This window comes from Lissotriton vulgaris, chromosome 6 (genome assembly GCF_964263255.1).
Source record: "Lissotriton vulgaris chromosome 6, aLisVul1.2, whole genome shotgun sequence".
In the NCBI taxonomy this organism is placed as follows: domain Eukaryota; kingdom Metazoa; phylum Chordata; class Amphibia; order Caudata; family Salamandridae; genus Lissotriton; species Lissotriton vulgaris.
This window is the reverse complement of record NC_141694.1, coordinates 329,636,850-329,658,017: the sequence shown is the minus strand read 5'-3', so window position 1 is coordinate 329,658,017 and position 21,168 is coordinate 329,636,850. Positions and strand designations below refer to the sequence as shown.

At 47.2% G+C, this 21,168-nt stretch overlaps 1 protein-coding gene across 1 annotated transcript in view; it reads right to left on the bottom strand.

Moving 5' to 3' along the window:
• Positions 1 to 21,168, bottom strand: part of ITGB1BP1 (integrin subunit beta 1 binding protein 1) — a 327,961-nt gene that overhangs the window by 49,256 nt on the left and 257,537 nt on the right. Inside the window, exon 6 of the mRNA XM_086926363.1 lies at positions 8,424 to 8,573. Coding sequence (XP_086782489.1) covers positions 8,424 to 8,573 — 150 coding nt within the window. The remainder of the gene's footprint in view (positions 1 to 8,423; positions 8,574 to 21,168) is intronic.

The window sequence follows — 21,168 nt, the reverse complement described above, 5'->3', positions numbered from 1 at the left end:
ATTGAACTGTATTTTCCATCTATCATCTTTCCCAGACTTAAAACAAGAATGAGCCAAAGTAGGAGAAAAAGTACACTTAACACAATCCAAAATTCAACCCATGGTGAAACCAGATATGTTTTTTCAAGTTGATGAAAGAGTTCTGGTATTTTTTCTTTGAAAGTTTTATTTGCTGGCGTAGTTTCAGGTTCACTTGGATCCTCAGAAAATGTATCAAAGTTGATGAAATAGCCAGAGGCAGTTCTTTCAATTGTTGGAATTGCATCAGGATTGTGTGTAATCGTTGGAGCTGCTTCTTCCTTTGTCATATTTGTATAGTCAGAGGCTATATCATTGTAGACAGGTGTTTCTTGACAAACTGTTATTTGGGTTTCAAGAGGTACAAGTTCCATTGCTTTATTGCAAAGTCCTTCTTTTCTTACTGCAGGCTTATCAAAGGTGATGAGTCTTTCAGTTTAAACCTCTTGGATTGTAGCAAGATGTGGTCGTCTGCTACATCTTGGGAGTCCACTGGACCTACTACTTATTATTGACCACATGATGTGGTTTGACTAGGTCGATGGACACAACTCGGTTATCCTTTTTACCAGCAAGGGGCGGTAGTACCACTGATCTTGTTCCGTGGATTGCTAAGACAGGTATTGCTTTTCGATAAGAAGGCCCAAATTCCTTCTTCACAGCGATCTTTTCCCTGACTAGATCCCCAATCTTTGGAATCCAGACAGGTCTTGCTGGGACAGGTGGTTTTTCTTCAATGGCTGTTGGCTTTTGCGTTGTGTTACTCAGACTTCTTCTTGTTTTATTTAAGTCCTGTAAAACAGCCAAACGATCTTTGATATGAAAGGGTTTTTGTTCTACCACTGAAGTTTGACAATCGAGGTCTTCGATAATCATTCTAGTACCAGACAGTAATTCATATGGAGTGATTCCACCCAGAGAATTTCTTGGCAGATTGTTAAGACTACGATGGACACTTATTAGATGTTTGACCCACCCATCACCCGAACCTAATACCCTAGCTGTTATAGATTGCTTTATGTCATGTTTTTTTCTTTCCATTACCGCATTTCCCTCAGGATGAAATGGACTTGAGTACCGCAATGCAACGCCCAAGCTGGCCATGGCCTCCTTGTAAGCCCGAGAGCTAAACGCAGGACCCTGCTCAGAATGTAGCGTGCCAATTGCATATGTGCCGATAAAGATCTTTTATAATAGTTTGAGCGTCAGCCGAGCGCTGAGGCCACATCCAAAAGAATCTTTTGTCCTAATAGTTCTGGGACCGCATCCGTCCATGGTGACGTCTGCGTGTAGATAGTCTAATGCTGTCTAACAATGGTGTCTGAACTGGGCTGGCTACACTGTAGTTTGGTATCTGGTGGTCTTCAAAGCTATGATCCCTGTAACCTGGGTCTAGTAAGAGGAAAGAAGTAAGTGAGGTGTAGCTTAAGTTTAGTATTCTTTTTGCCAAGAATCTATTCCAAGAATTCTCTTAGGGTCTAATCAGCTCCGAACCTTGGTTTAGAATGAAGGAGGTCTTGTATCTCTCTCTCAGGACTCGATTTCCCAGCAACCGGAAGGGTAGCCTGGAAACACTGGAGCTGGATTTCTCTGCAGGAGAAAAGACAGCGTTTCTCTCAGTGTGTCAGCTGGAGGGTCGGCTTCCTTCGGCACTTGCTGTAGCAGGGCGTCGGGCAAGCAGATAGTCGAACTGCTCCAAACCACCCTGTGTTTGCCTGGGAAAATGTGGGCATATTTATACCTTGAAGGTGCAGAGTTTGACGTAAGACTGGACATAATAACGTAATCAAAGACTCAGTTCTTTGAAAACTCCTCGAGTTCTTGGATAAATCAATATTCAAGCAAGGTGAAGTCCCTGACTGCTGAAGGCGGGTTTTTCCAAGAAATCGTTGTGGATTCTTGGAACTAGTGGAAGTAGCAATCCCATTTTTGGGTTGGCTAGGCTAAGTCTAGATATGGTTATTATTTCTATGCCTATATAAGGATAGGGTGATTTATACCTATATATGGGCATGAATAGGGAAAATTACACTAGGGTCCTAGATTCATATACAACACAACAACTGCGGACGACAGTATCGGCCCTCCAGGAGCACACAGCCTGTCTTGAGGATAGGGTAGACGACGCAGAGGGGTGGTCAAAGAGAAACAACCTCCGTTTCTTGGGATTTCCAGAAAATGCGGAGGGGCCGGCAGCAGACATATTTCTGGTAGGATGGATTGGCTCAAGATTCCCAAACCTCAGGCTCTCCAAGATGTTTGCAGTGGAAAGAGCACATCGCCCCCTCGGCCCCCGTCGAAACCAGGGTCCCTACCCAGGGCTCTAATCACTCGATTGTTCAACTTTAGGGACCAGGACACGATCCTGCAGTTCTTTGCACAAATGGTCCGCCCAGGTTTGAGAACCGGGATATCCACATTTACCCGGACTATACGAAAATAGTACAGGATCTACAAAATGACTTCTTGGGTCTGAAACGTCGATTGCGAAACCTCAATATCAAATATAGTTTAATGTTTCCGGCCAGGCTCCATGTACAATATGAGGACAAGGTTCACTTCTTTGGTACCCCAACGGAGGTAACGGACTGGATGGACTCGCTGGGCCTGGCTGGACGGGACTAAAACCAGGGTGGCAAGAACAGAGGAGGAGGAGGAGGAGGAGGAGTGGTTGGCATCGGAACCAGCAACGTCACAATGATGAGCAGAGACCCAGGGTGCAAGACTTGTCAGACGGAGGGCGCATCATGGTGGGGCCGGATGGCACCCTACTAACGGAGATGGAGCCGATCCCAACGCAGAACCAGTTCTCTCCATTCTGTCTGGTGCAGGAAACGCAGTCGAAGCTGGGGGGCGCCATCAGCCCAGTCGATGGGGGCTCCTGAGACACTTGAGGGGCAGACACTGAATTGAGACCTTGGGGTTCTGGGTCATTGAAACTGTAAGTACGAGATATGGCCCAGAGGGCACTTGACTCTGATACGGGGCTCATACGAGAGGGCCTCGAGCTCCAGAGACAATAGGGGGGCTGGAACATTTTTGAGGAGGTAGGCACTATTCCGCCAACCTACACTTTAGACACTCCAGTCATAGTGCGCTGAGGTGGTCTGGCTAGACCACCAGTCAGGCAGGGCTGCTCGGTGCCAGACAGTTTAGGGGTCCCCCACACAAACGACGGGTGCTGCCGCACCAACAGCTGCCGACTCATGCCCGGTGACACGCAAAAATATAAATTCATAACGTGGAATGTCAGGGGGCTCAATAATGTGGTCAAACGGATTCGGGTGGCGACATATCTAAGGCGGTATGGGATAAGTATAGCCCTGCTCCACGAGACGCATCTATGGGGAGACTGTCTTAAATATGTCCAACGTAGATGGAGAGGCAAGTTTTTCGCAACCTCCTATGCAGGGTTTGCTAGAGGAGAGCTCATTTGGGTGGCGCCAGGAGTTCCCTTTAAGGCTATAAACACTAGACAAGATCCAGATGGGAGATATGTGATGATGGAGGGGACACTAGATGGGCGGGCGATGCATATGTTTGGTAAATATTTATGCCCTGAATAGTGATGATGGAGAGTTTCTGAGTCGAGTCTTGGGGCAGCTAGATTTGGATCCAGATACAGAATTGATTGTTGCAGGAGATTTTAATTGTGCTCTTGATGGGGAGTTAGACAGACCCCCCCCCCAAACTGGATGCCAAACCTAAAGTGAGAGAGACTATAGGCCAGATGCTCCAAAACTATTGCTTACTGGATATATGACGACACCACAACCCCTGCCATTGGGTGTACTTGTGCCACACACCTGCTGCCAAAACCTATAGTAGACCAGATTATTTCTTTATTCAAATGACGTATGCTCATCAGATAGGGGAGACGCAATATCTGGCTCGCTATCTGTCCGACCACTTCCCCCTGTTAATGACGTATTCTTTGGGCCGGCCGAGATCCAAGGTACGCTATGGAGACTAAACACCGAAGCCTTTGCAGATCCGATCTATAAAGATGCAATAACATAAGGGCTAGATGTCTATTTTGATGTGAACTGGGGCACGGCCAGCACTAGGGCATTCAAATGAGACACGATTAAGGTTGTGATACGTGGGGGCCTGTATGTCCACGGAGGTGGGAGTTAAGAGAGTGCTGGAGCAGGATCTACACCGCCAGGAGGAGTGCTTGGCAGCCCTGGGCAAATTTAATAGTCCGGGCGCCTACTAGCACGCCTGATTAGGATGGAGACTCAGCCTCATCCCGATTTTGACAATTAAAAATGAACAAGGCCATATGGTTTATACACAACACGAGTTCAATAGGGCATTCGTAACCCATTTGCAAAGAATATATTCCGAGCCCCAAAACTCCACCACACCGAGGTGGAACTGACCTGCATAGACCCTGAGAGTCAGGAGTCCTTGGGGGGCCCCTTTTAGAGGGGAAGATATACGGGCAGCGATCGCCCATTTGAAGACCTCTAAGTCCCCCGGGATGGATGGCCTAGCGGCTGAGCTCTACAAAGAATATGGGGGGGGCTTAATTTCTAAACTCCTGGAAATCACGGTGGAAGCCGGCGAAAGCGGCATACTCCCAGATTCCATGCGTGAAGCATTGATAGTGATGATTCCGAAACCGGGGAAGGATCCCCTGCTCTCCAAGGTCATATCGGCCAATCTCCATGCTGAACGTGGATCTTAAAATTATTAGCCAAGTACTGGCAAGTAGGCTCCTTCCATATCTCCTGCAACTGGTGCATGATGACCAGTCAGGTTTTATGCCAGGCAGGAATGCCTTAAGGAATATCCGCCGCCTCGCACACGTTATGCAATCATTGGAGGGAAGCGCCCAACAGAGCGCCTTAGTGTTCCTGGATATCGAACAAGCGTTCGACTCGATCCGATGGGAATATTTATGGCAGGTGCTTCTAAAAATGGGGGTGGGCGAGGGTTTCGTAAATTGGGTAAAACTGCTTTATGCTCGGCCGGTGGCGAGGGTTCACACGGGACGGTACGTGTCGGACTCAATATCCATAGAAAGGGGGACTTGACAGGGATGCCCGCTCTCCCCTTTGCTGTTTGCCCTTGCAATGGAGCCATTGGCATGTCATCTCCAAGGATTAGTCCAGGGGTGGGGCATTTGAGTGGGTGGTACAGAACATATCGTATCGTTGTACGCCGACGATGCTTTGGTATACCTGCACCGGCCGACCCAGTCATTGCCGTTACTGTTTGCTGCACTGACTCAATGTGATGGAGCCTCCGGGTTTTACATTAACAAAGTAAAATCACAACTATACACGTCAGCGGACGAGATGGGACTTCCATGGGTAGCGGACACACTGCCCTATCTTGGGATATGGATAAGTAGAGATGAAACTACCTTTTACCAGCACAATATGGGGAGGATACTAAGGGGTCTCCTGGGCAGTATTACACATGACCTACCTCTCCCCCAGGCGGCTCCATACCATTGATAGTCTAGAGATCCACATTGCCCTAGATGTCGCCATGTTCAGGCAGATTTCCGCATATGGTGTGAACCTGTTCAACAATTCAGACGTACTGGATGGCGGTCCTAGAGGAACTAAACAGAATAACAGGGTGGACGATTGCCATGGATGCGCGCTCTTGTCTCCTCGGCCTGATTCCTCGTGATCCTAAACGCAAAACAAGTGGGCGGTTCCTGGTTTTGGGACTTGTTATAGCTAGGCTGAGAATTGCGATCTATTGGTTAACCCAGCAAGGGCCGCTATTGGCGAAAGGGAAAACGGACTTGAGGGAGTGGGCACTGGCCGAGGAGGGGCATATGCGTAGCACTAGAAGAGATGACAAACTACCTAAGGTACTGCTGGCTTGGGGAATGATGGTCCAGGAGATAACGGGACAGGCCCCACATTCCACACAGGTATCATCAGAGGGGACGACTTCCATTGGGGTGGCAAACCAAAGTCGGGGGAGGCGTGATGAGACCCAGAACGGGCTTTGAGGTACATAGACCTTAAGTTGTACAGACCCGGCAGGGGGGGGGGGGAAGATGGCCGGATGTTGGGGGGGATGGGGGGAGGGGGAGTTTGAGGGTGGGTCTAGTTACAGTTGGGTTACCATGAAACAAAAAACAGAGCAAACCATGTTAGATTGGAAAATTTCCACGGAAGAGAGTATAGATCTAAATTCCTGAGTTTAATGTTGGAATGTTCACAGAATTGGCTGCTGTAGATGAGATATGTAATTGTATATGAACATGGTCTTTAGATCTGGAAGTACAAACTAATAAAGAAATTTGAAGGAAAAAAAGTGTCTAGAACTGCCAGCTTTAAACTGTTTCAATTTAATTTACCTCATAGCAACTAACTCACCTCCATAAGAGTGGGCACACTACTGATTCTTCCTGCCCCAAATGTGAGAATCTAAAAGCTGGATTCTATCTTATGAGGTGGGCATGTCCAGTATTGAGGAGTTATTAGGAGACAGGTACAAGTCTACCTACTGAAGTAATTGGTGAAATTAATTTCTATAAACCCAAAATATGCTTACTGTGCTTTTTTTACTTGTAGCAAGAAGAAAAACAATAGTAACAGACTTATAGTATATCACACATTACAGAAATCTATGCCTCTCATCACTGATGGAAAGGAAGAGAGGTCAGGGGAGTCGAGATGGATGAGTCTTGCGACAAGATGCTATGGAATCTGGAAGATGAAAGGAATGATGAGAACTCTCCTTAGGTTTAGGACACACGCTAGGAGAAGAGTGGATGTGGGCGCCTGGTGTGAAACATACTGATGTTAAATAAGGGCCAGGTGTTGGAGGATGGGGGAGGTGTTAAGTGTGGTAGACTTTAAGTGAATTATAATACACCTATTGTCACTCATAGTGCAGCTTATGCACGAGATACGAAAGGTGGGATTGGCAGTCTGACTAGGCACTCCAATAAATGCAGCAAAAATAGGAACGTGACAGTGCCTGAGCAAGCAGTTTTATCTCCGTGATATTAGATGTTTCAAATAACAGACCCAAATTTTTTTGTGTGTACAAATGTTCTTTATTGGCTTTCTGAAGAAGTCTAATGCAGAGGTAGGTCCTGGATGTTTAATGTTGGAACTAATACTGAGGCAGTTAGTTGTAAACCCGATTTCATAACTTGCTTATGTCCTTGTGATTTCTGTAACTTTAAAAAACATGTAAAAACGTTTTTCCCAAAAATATGGAAGAATCCACGCTACAGATATACCAAGGAAAATCTTGAGACAGAAAATTAAAAGACCAAAATGTAGAGGGGAAGTTGAGCTGCCAGTCAGACATGCAGTTGACACACCAAGTTAAAACAGTGTGCCTTATGGTGTCTGAGAAAAGGGGAAAGAATGAGGCTGCTTATGAGCTACTAAATGTGAACCGGTACACCTAAGTAGAAGACTGAAAGGTTGAAGATAACACAGAAACAGTAAGTGAACGAATGGCTGAGGTGGGAATTCTAGTAAGATTAAAGTCTCTCAACATTCACTGGAAATGAGTCTATCAAAAGGTGCCCAAATGGAACTCACCAATAGCCAGTGAAAACAAACGTCACCAATCAAATTACCACTTTCAGGAATCAAGAAATGGTAAGCTTGAAAAAAATGAAAAGCATTGATTGAGAACCAACAAAAGCAACTATAGTATGAAGATTAACTCTTAAATTCCCCATCATCTGCTTTATGGGTGAATAAAGATGCGGACCCTTATGCATGATTCTAAAATGTACAGGATGTAGTGGCTATAAGAACCAGGGAACTTAGATTCCAATGAAGGTTTTCCTAATTGACCATGTTCTGTGGTCCAGAACAACTCAATTTTAGCCACTCTTGCCTCAATTCCTTCATCTAGCGAAAAGTGGCATTACTTACAGTTCACAGCATGCACAACACAAGAATATGAGCTCAATAACGAACATTCCCTAGGAGGAATGAATTATCTAATTTCTCTAGCAGTCCAAACACAGTTGTCCAAGAGGTAATGAATGATACATTCTATAAAGAGAAACCTTTCTTGTTTATGGACAAATGTCAAGTTTATGTGTTTGGAGTTTTTGTGAAAATCTCAACTGAATTATATCTATCAACAAATTACAATGACAGTCTACAAAGGCGATTTCAGCTACTAAAAGTATTCTTATCCTGACGTCAAAGGATATTTAAATTTGCATGTGAATATGAAAATCCACTGCTGGAGAAAAGTTAAAAGTTTAGATGCACGTATTTATTGTAATTCTCACAATTAAATTTTAATGAAGATTCAACAGACTAGCAGAGGATACGTGTTACAAACAGATACAACACCTTAGATTGTCCACATGTACCTATAAGAAATTAAAACGTTAAACGTTCTCTATTTATTGAGTCAAATCTGAAATCTTGACATTAAAAATACATTACCAAGTTGTTACACTGGTATACCCATAGGCTAAACTCTTCATGACGGGCATCTGTTGTCTTCAGTGCAAGCAAACTCTTTCCTGCCACCAGTCCATCGTCATAACATATCATACGAACAATTAAGTACAGTGCATGTCTGTGCAAAACATCCTAGAAAAGATGGCAAAAGACACACAAAACAAACATTTTAAACAGAAGTATATATTGACGCAACTCTTTTAGAAAACTTTTGTTCCAAAACGTAGTTTATCGTTTTATTAGGCACATATGATTGAGTTTTTTAATTAGATTTACTCAGAAAAATGACAGTACCAGTGCTAGATTTGTGTTACTACCCAAATATGCACAATTACTGTAATAATTTTGAGACAAGTTATTACCATAGTATTTACAAGTTGACAGCTAAGACTCCATTTTATCACTTTAGAACAACAAACCCACATCATCCGATAAATCAGACTGTGTAAACAGTAATTCTATCACAAGAGTAATCTCCTGATATGTTCCAACCTAAATAAACTGCTAGATTGAGACCTCTGTCCGGCTGGACATGTCATAACTAATATAGTATCCATTGTGTCTATATTGATTATTGTCAAAATTTTGTTTATGCATGGGACCACTGTTTTCGGAAAAAGGTCTAAATCCAGCCATAAATTCTTTATGCTCTGACCAATACAAAACCAAAAACAAACAATACAAAGTGAATTTTATGGATTCCTTAATCTACAGTAAGTCACTGCTATATCATATTTCATAATTGGTTTCACAACCCATGCCATTGTCATTACTTCCATTAACTTCTGTGTCTCAGGGTTTGAACGTGGTCACAATTTTTGATAGACTTCTTACTGTAGATTCTCCACCTTGTGAATTTCCCCATGTGCCATATTTGATCAGGAAGATTTTTCATAGCAACACTTGCACATCTGTAGATCGCATTGTGTGGCTCCATGTTGGCCAATCCCGCCGTTCCGTTCTTTCCACACCTTCTGTGTAGATCCGGAGCTCACTCTCTTAAATCGGTCAGGACTGACAGAATTCCTTCTTCAAAATTGTAATCCAGTGTGCTAGGGCCATTTCACTTCTAAAGTGACAGTATTTAAGCCATGCAAAGACAGCCACAAGCAGATGTTAGTGAGAAAACCTCACAAGGTCATTCTCTAGTTTCTGGCTTGAAGCACGACTCAGCATCGTGCATTCAGTGAGCCACACTAAACCCCAAGGCCATCCACGACCACAAAGCCAAGCTGTAGGTTGCGGAGCATCAACGGAAGTTGAGAAAGGCCCAGTCGCGGGTGCAGCTGAGTCTTCGGGTAAGTCCAAGAAGTTGAAGAAACATAAGTCCAAACACAGCTCCCCTTCGTCCTGCCACTTCTGTCATTCAGAGTTGCCCGAGTTTGCAAACTCATTTTCTGTCCCAGAAACAGATTCTGGCCCTCTTCCCACATTCAGCCCGACTTCTATGGCCCTGAGGTGACGCGAAAACCGATTATACATTTGAGAGAGACCGAGTACTGCATTTCTGGTACCAGATCCCTCTAGTGCAGCTTCAAGCCTTGAAGATCCGAGGTGGCCTATAGTCAGTCTACGACCGGTGGATCAGTCCCAAGTCAACTGTCCCACATGACCTTGCCCTGAGGTCCGTTCTCTCTGCAGGCCTAATGTCAATACCTATTACGACACTGCAGCCCGTGCCACAACCTTGGGCATTGAAGTTGGCACCAACATCACCTACGTCGGAGGGGGAGCTGATCACCCATTTGGACTCAAAGGCAAACCCAGAGCAATGCCATCCAATGTCGCACTGACTCATACACTAGCTCTGACCCTGAAATGCTTCTGTATCGCTTCCATGCATATGCTGATGACCAAAACGACTCCAGTACGGTCTACGAGGATGAAAATGTACTCCTAGGCTTGCAGAAGCCAGTGGCGTTGATACATCCCTGGACATTGGCCTGCAATCACCTTTACCTACTGTAGTCACAGAGGAGTCTGCTTCCTTCGCAACAGTGACAAGCAGAGCAGCCGAAGTACTGGACTTGATGTGACCCACTACTGAACTAATGTACTCACAGAAGTTCTCTTTCCAGGACAAACTAACGAAGAACCTCTTCTACTCTTTAATGAGGCACTTACAGACACGTTGTTGGGTACCTAGGCAAAACCAGGCTCTTGCCCTCCAGTCAACAGGCAAACTGGAAGGGGACACAGGCTTTCCCTGGAAGACCCTGCCTTCCCCCTTAAGGACCTTTCCCCTGAAAGCGTGGTGGTTCAGGCCTCCAGCAGTCATGTAAACCCCAAAGCATTTCCAGACAGAATGAACACACAAGAAGGTATTCACTAAATATTCTCCTTTGCCAGCTTTGCCCTCAGGTCTGTCAATACCAGTTTCATTTTGGAAAGATACACTAGTGTTATGGGATATGGTAGCTGATATTTTGCCCATGGTGCCCCATGATGTCAGACCATCCCTTCAGCGCCTTATTCAGGATGGCCAAGGTATATTGAGGGGCTCCAACCTGAACACTACCGGCTGCCTTGGTAGAGCAGTCGAGACCAGGTGTTAATTAGGCACCAAAGCTTGGGTCTGCTCAACCATATTCTCTAGTGACATCCATTAGTCACTTATAGACATGGCCTTCGGTGTGACTCGACTCTTTGGAGGCAAGACGGACTCCGCCCTTGAACGGTTCAAGGACTGCAAAGACTGTATGCTCCCATGGGCTTGCTCTAGTGGTGCAGCTGTTCCACCAACAGCGTTGCTCTTTTCAAGGCTTCGGAAGGGGATATCAAGAGAGACCACTACAGAAAGTGTATCTACAATGACACGCCTCATGATTCTTTCTAGGTAGAGTCAAGGGAAAAGGATACCAGGGTCCAGAAGCAATGGACAACGATCTAATTAAACCACAGCGCTCTCTCCTGCAGCTGCTGCAAAACCACTGTGGGTCACCCTCAGCAGCACACAATTGCGTTTTGTGAGGTTGCATCCCTTTTCACATCTGCGGGCGAAGGAACATCACCTCCGACCAACGAGTACTCCAAATTGCAGAACACTGTTACAACCTACCCTTTCTGTCTCACCCCCTTGGATATGCCACCCACACCACAACTGCTTCTGAAAGACCACTCGTTCATACTCCAAGAAGTAGCAGTTCAAGCTCTTTTGGAAAAGGAAGTTTGTTCCAGTATTCAGGAAACCTGGTATTAGCGTTGGATTTGCAGAACACCCATTTCGAAATTCCAGTCCTGCAGTCCAACAGACATTATCTGTGGTTTCAGGTAGGCCAGGAGGGCTTTCAGTTTTCAGCGCTCCCCTTTGGCCTTATCAGTGCACCTCGTGTGTTCATAAAAGTGATGGTCGTAGCCCATCTGCAATGGTTGGGAATATCAGTCTTTCCATTCCTTGATGACTGGTTGCTGAAAGCAGGCATGCCTCAAACAGTCACAAACCTCCTTCAGACAACAATAGACCGGTTTACATTGTTGGGTTTTTACATCAACATATTGAAATCAGATATGACTGCTTCACAGAGGTCTCCTTTCATCTTGGCCATCCTGGATACGGTGCTCTTCCAGGCCTTTCCTCCACCTCAATGAGTCCATGATATTAAGGCTACGATTTCAACCTTTGACATGGGTCTCAGGGCTTCTGGCCTCCTACATCCTGCTTGTGGACTATGCCGGGTGGTACATGTGGGCTCTGTAGTTGGACCAGAAGTCTCAGTGAGCTCAACACCAATGAAACCTTTCGAATTCCGTCCAGATGTCAATCAATCAGGTGTTTAGGCGTGACTACTCACCCGTAAGGGACTCAAGGCACTGGGGGGTGGGGGGAAGGGGGTCGCAGGTTCCAGTCCATCAAGGAGGAGGTCTGTCAAAGAGCCAGGTTTTGAGGTTTTTTGCGAAGACGGGGAGCGATGTTATCAGTCTGAGGTGGAGCTGAAAGTCGTTCAAGGCTCTGACCACACGGAAGGAGAAGGAGCGGCCTCTCGATCTGGTCTTTCTGGTGCTGGGTACCACGGCGTAGGAGAGTTGGGCTGATCGTAGGGTCCTTTGGGGTGCATGGAATTTGAGTCGGCTGTTCAGGTATGCTGGGCCTTGTGAGCATGGGTTAGCATCTTGAATGTGACTCCAGCTTCGATGGGGAGCCAGTGGAGTGTGCGCAGGTGCTGAGCGATGTGGCAGTGTCTTAGCAGGTTGAGAACCAGTCTTGCGGCGGCGTTTTAGATTTTCTCTAGCTTGCGGGTGAGGTTTTTGTTTATTCCGGCATAGAGTGCGTTGCCGTAGTCGAGCCTGCTGGTGACCAGCCCGTGAGTGACGGTCTCTCTTTGTTCAAGGGGGATCCATTTGAAGGTCTTACGTAGGAGGCGGAGAGTGTGGAAGCAGGAGGACGAGACTGGGTTGATCTGGCGGTCCATTTTGAGCTGAGTCCAGGATGATTCCCAGGTTGCGTGCGTGGTCCATAGGGGTGGGCGGACTCCCAAGGAAGGTGCCACCAGGTGTCATTCCAGGCATCGGGGTTTGGGCCCATGATGAGGACTTCCGTTTTGTTGGTGTTTAGTTGTAGGCAGCTGTTTTTCATCCATTTGGCGACTGCTTCCATGCCTTCTCAAAAGTTGTGTCTGGCGGTGTTGGGTTCGTTGAATAGGGAGAGGATGAGTTGGGTGTCGTCAGCATATGACACAATGTTGAGTCCGTAGGTTCTGACATTGGGGGCGAGCGGAGCTATGTAGATGTTGAAGAGTGTAGGGCTGAGGGTGGACCCCTGGTGGACTCCGCAGGTGGTAGGTGTAGGGTCTGAGAGGAAACGGGGGAGTCTGACCCGTTGCGTTCTGCTGGAGAGGAAGGAGTGGATCCAGTCGAGGGCCTTGTCTTGGATCCCTGCGTCGTGGAGTCTGCGTATTAGGGTGCGGTGAGATACTGTGTCGAACGCCGCCGAGAGGTCGAGGAGATGACATTCGCTGGGAACGGGAGCAGGGAGATGGGTCTGTAGTTTTTTAGGTCGGTGGGGTACGCTGAGGATTTCTTCAGGAGGGGGTTGATCTCAGCATGTTTCCAGTCGTCAGGGAACGATGCGTTTGGCAGAGCATGGGTGCGATGTTGTCGACGGTTTGTTGAAAATGTGGTGGGGACAGGGGTCCATGGGGGCCCCGGAGAGGATTGACTTCATCGTCTTCAGTGTGCCTTCGGTGGTGAGGGCTGTCTAGTTATCGATCGCTGGCTTCAGAGTCTTGGGGTGGTTGGTGAGAGTTCAGTGGGTTTGTTGTCTTTGTCGAAGTTGTCGTAGATGCTCTTGAGTGTGTGGTGGAAAAAGGTGCTGAGTTTGTCACAGAGGTCTTGTGAGGGAGGGATGTCAGTGGACTTGCTGGTGGGTTGGGAGAACTCCTTGATGATGTTGAAGAGTTCTTTGCTGTTGTGTGCATGAGTGGAGATTCTGTCTTCAATCACTTTTTTTCTCTTTTTTTCTAATGAGTTGGTGGTGGGCGTTGGTGGCGGCTCTGAAGTTGTTGTGGGCTTCTGTGGATTTGGTTTTCCTCCAGGCCTTTTCGAGGCAGCGGCAATTGCATCTGGAGTCTCGAAGATCGGTGGTGAAGTATCTAGCTTTCTTTGCGTGGGTGTTATTTTTCTTGAGAGGGGCTATAGTGTTGGCACTGTCGGAGATCCATCTGTGTAGGGTTTGGGCTGCGGTGTTGGGGTTGTCCTTTTCCGCAATGGTTGGGGTGGAGTTGATGAGTGATGAAGTTAGATGGCCGTCGGTGATTCTGGTCCAGTTTCTTCATGGGTGCTGATGTCTGTGAATGGTGGGTGTTCTGAAGGTGAAGTGGACACATCAATGGTCAGTCCATGGGAGTTCGGTGGTGTGGCTGAAGGTGAAGGAGTTTCCTGTTGTGAAGAGGGGGTCGAGGGTGTGTCCTGCTGAGTGCGTGGGTTCGGTCATGATCTGGCGGAGTCCAATGTTGTGGAGGTTGCCAGGATGGATGTGGTGCTGGGGTCCAGTTGGTTGTCGAGGTGGAAGTTGAGGTCTCCCAGTAGGGTGTAGTTGGTGGACGTGATGGCATGCAGGGAGAGGATGTCCGTGATGTAGTTGGCGAAAAGTCCGCGGGGTCCAGCTGTCGGTGGATGAGGGTTCCTTGGAGGGTCAAGGTAGGGCTGGCCAGTATCTTGAAGTGAAGGTGTTCCATCAAGTCTATGGGCTCGTCGGTTAGTGTGCCTAGGCGGAGGGTGGATTTGTGGATGATGGCAATTCCTCCTCCCAGGCGGGTGGGGCGGTCCTTCCTGAAGATCTTGATTCCTTGGGGAATGGCGATGGCAATATCCAGTCCCGAGGTGGTGTTGGTCCAGGTTTCGGTAAGAATGCTACGTCCAGGGTGGTGCCGTCGAGGAGGTCCTAGAATTTGGTGGCGTGTTTGTGGATGGATCGGACGTTAAGGAGGATGCATTGCAGGGTCTTCAGTTCAGTTGTGTTCTTGCAGGCGGATTGCGCTAGGTCTGTGGTCTTGGTGGTGCTGCAGGTGTGCCGAAGCAGTGACAGCTGAAGGGTCCGTGGGTGTCGGCTGGTGATGCTAGCTTGCTGTTGTTGTTGCTACCTGGGTTGAGAGCGTGGAGTGCTGGTGGGTCGTAGCGTTGGTGGTGCAGAGATCCAGGGTTCCGGGCGCTGGTCGTAGACGGGCTTGCCTTTGGCGCACCCACCATTAAGTAGGGGCTTGGGAGGGCTGGACAGGTGGGAGGTGGGAACGGGGAGCTGCCAAAGAACACTGAGAAAATCTGTAGTGGGGGATGCTCCACTGCAATTGGACCAGTGCAGGCCCTTCTTGCCAGCCCACCAACAACTAACGGTCATGATGGATGCATCATTGCTTGGTTGAGGAGATTATTAGGGAGCGGTGGAGATCAGAGTACTCTGCTCCGGCAGAGACCAGTCTCCAAATCAACTATTTGAAATTACAGGTAATTTTCTTGGCACTGAAGGCATTCCTTCCGACAACTGGGGGGGAACGGGCACAGGTTATTGGAGACAACACAAGCAGCATTTGGTCCAGCAACAAACAGAGTTGTGTGGGGTCGTGGGTTCTGTGCCAGGACACTCTACATCCTTGGAAATGGCAGGATGTTCAGACCATTTCCCTGGTTACACAGCACCTTGCAGGATCTTGATACATCTGGGCGAATAAACTCAGTCAACGTTTCTTAAAGGATCACGAATGGCAGTTACATTCAGAGGCGGCACAGGGCACATTTCAACACTGAAGAAAAGCCTGGCTCAACCTATTTACCACCGCAAAGAACACTCAGGGTTCAATTAGGAGTCTGGAAGTCCACACACCGCCAGACTTTTGGGGGCGCAGCGATCTCCCGACCGCCCTATTACGATTGAGGCGGTCGGAATGCCATTGCCCCATCGAAGCAGCAAGGGAACCGCCATTCCCTGGCAGTGTTGATGCGGTCAGGAGGCATCAGTATGCTTGGTGAGACTGCTGCGGTCCCGCCACGCATATTAGGAGGTTCCTCTCTGCCATGGTTTTCATGGCGGTTCCTCCTCCATGAAAAGCCTGAGAGAGAGGAAACAAAGGTTGTGTTTGTGCGGATTGGGGTTCATGCAGTGTGGACAACATGTGCCCCCATGTGTGCATGCACCCCAGTTCCTGCTTGGCATGGACCTTTCAGCCTATGCGTGCAGGAACTGATTTTGGCATTCCCATTGCGGTGTTCATTTTTAGAGGCACTGCTGTGGGAATGCAGATACAAAGCCCGCCAGACGGGAGGAAACTCCTACTCTGGCGGGTGGCTCCACCCGCTTCGGAGGTGTGATGGCATGGCAGACCTGGCGCGGCACCGCCAAAGTCCTAATCAGGCCCTCCGTGTCCAAACTCTTGCTCATTGTAGTTCCCAAAGCAATTCTCCCTCATAGAACATTTTCACTTGGACTAGCGATCAGGACTCCTGTACACCTTTCTGTCCCTACCTCACCTGTTCAGTATTTTCAAGAAGATCAAGGAAGACCAGACCCAAGTTGTTCTAGTGGCTTTGGTCTGGGCGAGGGGTGTGTGGTTCCCATAACTTCTGTCCTTGTGCACATATCCTCAGATTCAGCTACCCCTTGGGTAGGACCTCCTCTTGCAGAAGTCAGGCCAGGTCCTGAATCCAAACCAGTACAATCTACATCTCCATGCGTGGTGATTGAATGGCAACAGTTGATGGTTTCTGATCTTCCTTCCAAAGTAGTTGGTGTTACTCTGTCAGCTATGAGTTCGTCCCCTAGAACTGTATATGCAAGATGCTGGAAGAAGTTTTTTGCCTGGAATTCATCCTGTGGCATTCAGCAATTACAGGCCAGGTTGTCTGATGTCATTTTATTTGGTCTAACTGTAGCCCAGAAAGACCTTGCAGTGGTGACAATTAAAGGTTATCTTTCAGCATTATTTTACAATTGCCCGATTAGCCGTCCCTCTTTAAATCACATGTGGAAATGCTCTTCTTTAAGGGGCTGTTGCACATATTCCCACCAACACCTTTTGTGATGCCGCAGTGGGACCGTATCATTTGAATTATCGTATTTTTGAGGATTTCTCCAGAGCCAAAAAGGGCAAACCGGTACAAAAGATAACCATCTCCTGATAGATTGTATTGTACATCAATATCTATTATGAGCTAGCCAAGAAGCAGCCCCCAGAACTCTTGTGTGCTCATCCTATCAGAGTGAAGACTGCACCACTGCGCACAAGCGCAGTGTGACATTTTTCTTTTCTTTTTTATATGTTTCTTTAAATTTTCATAAACATGTTGGAGCAGCTTGAGTAATAATTGCAAATGATTACACATTTCCAGCATTGCAAGTGTGCAGTGTCCATGACATCACATACAATAAAACAGTGCAGTGTGGGAGGAAAACCACCCTTGGCCAACCTGCTGACAGTGACCCCAACATAAGATCTCTGACAACAGAGCAGACAGAACATCAAAGGGCAGCCAACTCAAGGAGCATTTCTACCCAGATGCTCTGGATATAACCAATGTTTCTCCCTGATTCACATTAACATTCATGTAAATTATGGGCTCAAGGTCATAAAAGAGTATCCAGGGACCCCACACTTTGCTAAATTTATGAGGACAGCCCCTACTCTTATGTCACTCGTTCCACAGCCATATACATATTTATGCCTGATTCCATTCACTCTTTGCAGCTATCAAACCCAAATTACAGAAGAGGAGTTGAGCCTGCAGGACATCAATGACCGCTGGGATGCACAGAAGTATATATTTTGGATCAAGCAGGAAATCTACCTCCAAGATAGCATGATGTTTGTGAATGACTTCAGTCCAATATACCTGTATGATGGGACACCTCCTTATTGTGTGCCATAAGTCTCCTCTCGCCCCCATGCATCTCAAAAACTCCACGAAGACCGCCCTCCCCAACCTATGTAACCTGGCACAGTCGTAGTAGACCTGGTGTAGCACCTTTAAACTGTACGAGAAGTAGCCATGACTTAATTTCAACTTCCAGCGGGTGTATCATGGCTGCTACACAGTCCGTGTTGTTAAGCTCCCCAACGTCAGTCGATGACCTCTCTCGCAGTACGCCCAAAGAGTTGTGGATTTTATTATTGAGGGGTTTATAAGTATAGGAGACAGCACTACTCCCAAGCTCCCCCATAAACCTTCTAGCCTCAAGGGGGCATGCTCAGGTATGTCAGTCTCATCTAACCCCTCTGCAATCCAGGCATGGCGAAGTTGTGCATACTTAAAATATTGATTCTGATGGAGGTGGTATGCCCCGCTCAAAGAGAGGAATGGCATGAGGGCCCCATCTTCTAGAACATGACCAATCTTGGAAATTCAAATCGTGCCCAGGACCCAAACTCTTGCAATTTGCCCCAGTCCTGCAGCATGTCTCCCTCCCACAGTGGTGTTTCCCTGGTACCTCAGGATGCCCATCCAATAGTCTTGAAGGCTCTATGCCAATCTCCCAATGTTACCTGTGTTGCCGGCAGGAGCATGCCCACACCAGCATCTTCGTAAATATAATCTAGAGGGGAGCAGAGCAGTAATCTGGCCCTTTCCAGCATGTATATTGAGTGGTCCTGGGGTGCATATAGCCAGAATCAGGTGCGCAGCCCAGTAGTAAGCCTGGACATCAGGATGGGATATCCTCCTCATTACAGGCTTTCCGCTGCAGTGTCTTCAACCCCACCCTTGGGTGCCCTCCACTCCAGAATAGCAATCTCAACTCTGTCTATTTTATTAAACAGTTCCTCCTGGCTAGGATAATACATGTTTAGGAGGCCCTACACTAACTTCAGGAGTGTGATCATCTTAAAAATGGTGACCCTTCCCAAAATCGTCATTGGCAGCCCTCACCAACATTCCACATCTCCCCGAAAGGTGGAGTACACCCTCCTAAGGTTTGCAGCCAGACTTAGCTCTCTATTAGGTGTGACCAATAGACCTAAGTACTTGAAACTTGCAGTTTCAACACAGTCTACCTGGCAGAGTCATCACGTTAGAGTGGCCATATGACCAGAATAGCACTGATTTTATCAAGTACCTCAAGTATCCACCAAATGACTCTACAGTCCAAAAAAGTATCAGGATCGCAGCATGGAGTTCCATAACATAACGAAGGATATCATCCACGTAGGAAGAGATGTTATCTTCCAGCATGTTGGCGGCCGAGATCTTGAATTCACAAATGTCAGGATGAGCATGGATCATACATGCCAGCGGGTCCAACGTAAGAGCAAAGAGGGGAGAAGGGGCCTCCCTGTCACATTCCCCATGCAATGGGCAATCTACCTGAGAGGAGTCCAATTACTTGGACCGTGGCCATTCGAGCTTGATATAGTAGTCATGCCCATCATCTAAATTTAGGACCAAACATCAACAGCGTCTGTTGCAGAAAAGGCCACTGGATAGTATCAAATGATTTCTCAGCATCAAGCGTGAGTAAGAAACGGGGCGTCGCCCTACCACGCACCTCTGTGAACCAGTTGTTTAGTCAGCGCACATTCATATGGGTGGATCTGCAAGGCATGAACCCGGATTGGGCATCCTGTATCAAGGGGGCTATCACTTCAATTAGCCGGTTACCAGGATTATAGCCAGCACCTTCGTCTCCACATTTAAAAGCGACATTGGGTGGTGCAACTCACAGCTAGTTCGAGGCTTTGTGGATTGCGATTATAGTTGCACATTGGACATCTGGGCGCAACTCTCCCCGATCCATCTCCTCACGAAACACATTCAGAAGGGGGTCCTAGCGTGCAAGTATAACATTTGTAGAATTCAGCCGGGAGATCATAGGGCCAGGAGGGTTTCCCGGGTTTAAGTATCCCTATCGCAGCCTGTACCTTGGAGAGCTCTATGTTCCCCCTCCAAATCTCCTCTGTCCGGAGTGGGCATAGACTCCAAAAAGTCTAGGATTTGGTCAGCCCCCGGCAGTGCATGCGCCCCATAAAACTCTGCATAGTAGCGGGAAAACTCCCCCACTATTTGGACGTCAGTCACGTAGGACCTTACCAGTGTTGGCGGTGATAGTGCTCCCCCATTTCACTTCTGCATCCCGTCTACTTTGTCACAGCAGCAGTTTGCCCGCCTTCTTGCCAGCTTCATACAGTCTGCAATTTAGAGCAAGTTGGGATCTCCACGTCTCTCCCTGGGCTAAGTACAGGTATTCCTCACATAGCCAGAGAATCATAGGCTGATTCTGGTGCAAAGTTTCTAAGGATTGCAGCTGATATTCAAGCCCTTCAATCTGTTCTACCGCATGCCTTTTTCTGTGCAAGGATGTTCTGAGCCCAGTCTCGAAGGACCGTTTTGTAAGCCTCCCAGAGGGTTATAGCAGACTCCATCGAATCCACATTTTCCAATAAGTACAGGTCAGTATCAATTTGTATTTCCCATGCCACATCTACATCCCTCAGGTTACAAGCGTTTAACTTCCACCCTGGGGATCCCAACTGTCTCCTCCTACCAGCAGAAATTTAGAGCAGGGAGTGGTCTAATAATCCACATGCCAGACATTCAACCCTAGGTACCACCTCCACTTCTTTAAAACAACTAAGGCAAATAAGGGAAAGGGCCCTTTCGCAAAGCTGTAAGGGCCGAGAGGAAATCTCATGAGGGAGTACACCTTCCCGTTGTTGCAGGGATTCTGCTCAGACACAGAACTGTGCACAGACACCCAGGACCTCAGTGAATTGTGCTGGACCAAAAAAATCACCTTAGTACCTAGAACCCCTAACCGACTAGCATCAGTGTCACATTAGCTCTTCGTCCTATAGCAAAGTAACAAATAATTAGACAACCCAGAACATGCGACTTAGGTTACTCTCAGGAATGGTGGGAATCAAGAACACTCTTTTGTTTGTTATTCTCATACCAGTCACCAACATGGGTAAAAAAGAGACCCGGTAAAGTTTAAAATGTTTATTTTTAACTACGTGCTCCAAGATGCAGTATTTTTACGAGCATAAGCAGGCATATGATTAAAGATATAACAAAAAGAATTGTTACAATTCCATAAAACACTAAAGGGGAAATCATATAATGATGGTGGGAACAGGTCCAATAGTGCCTTGTATGCCACCCCTCCTAGCTAGGAACCATGTTTTATAAAATATAGAAGGTCTCTTAGGCTTGTGTGGGGGACCCCATACCTCTAAGATCAGAAGGAGTGAATCACATCAGGATATGCAAAAGCTCTCGGTCTCTCTGGAAACTGAAATCTTCCAAGTGT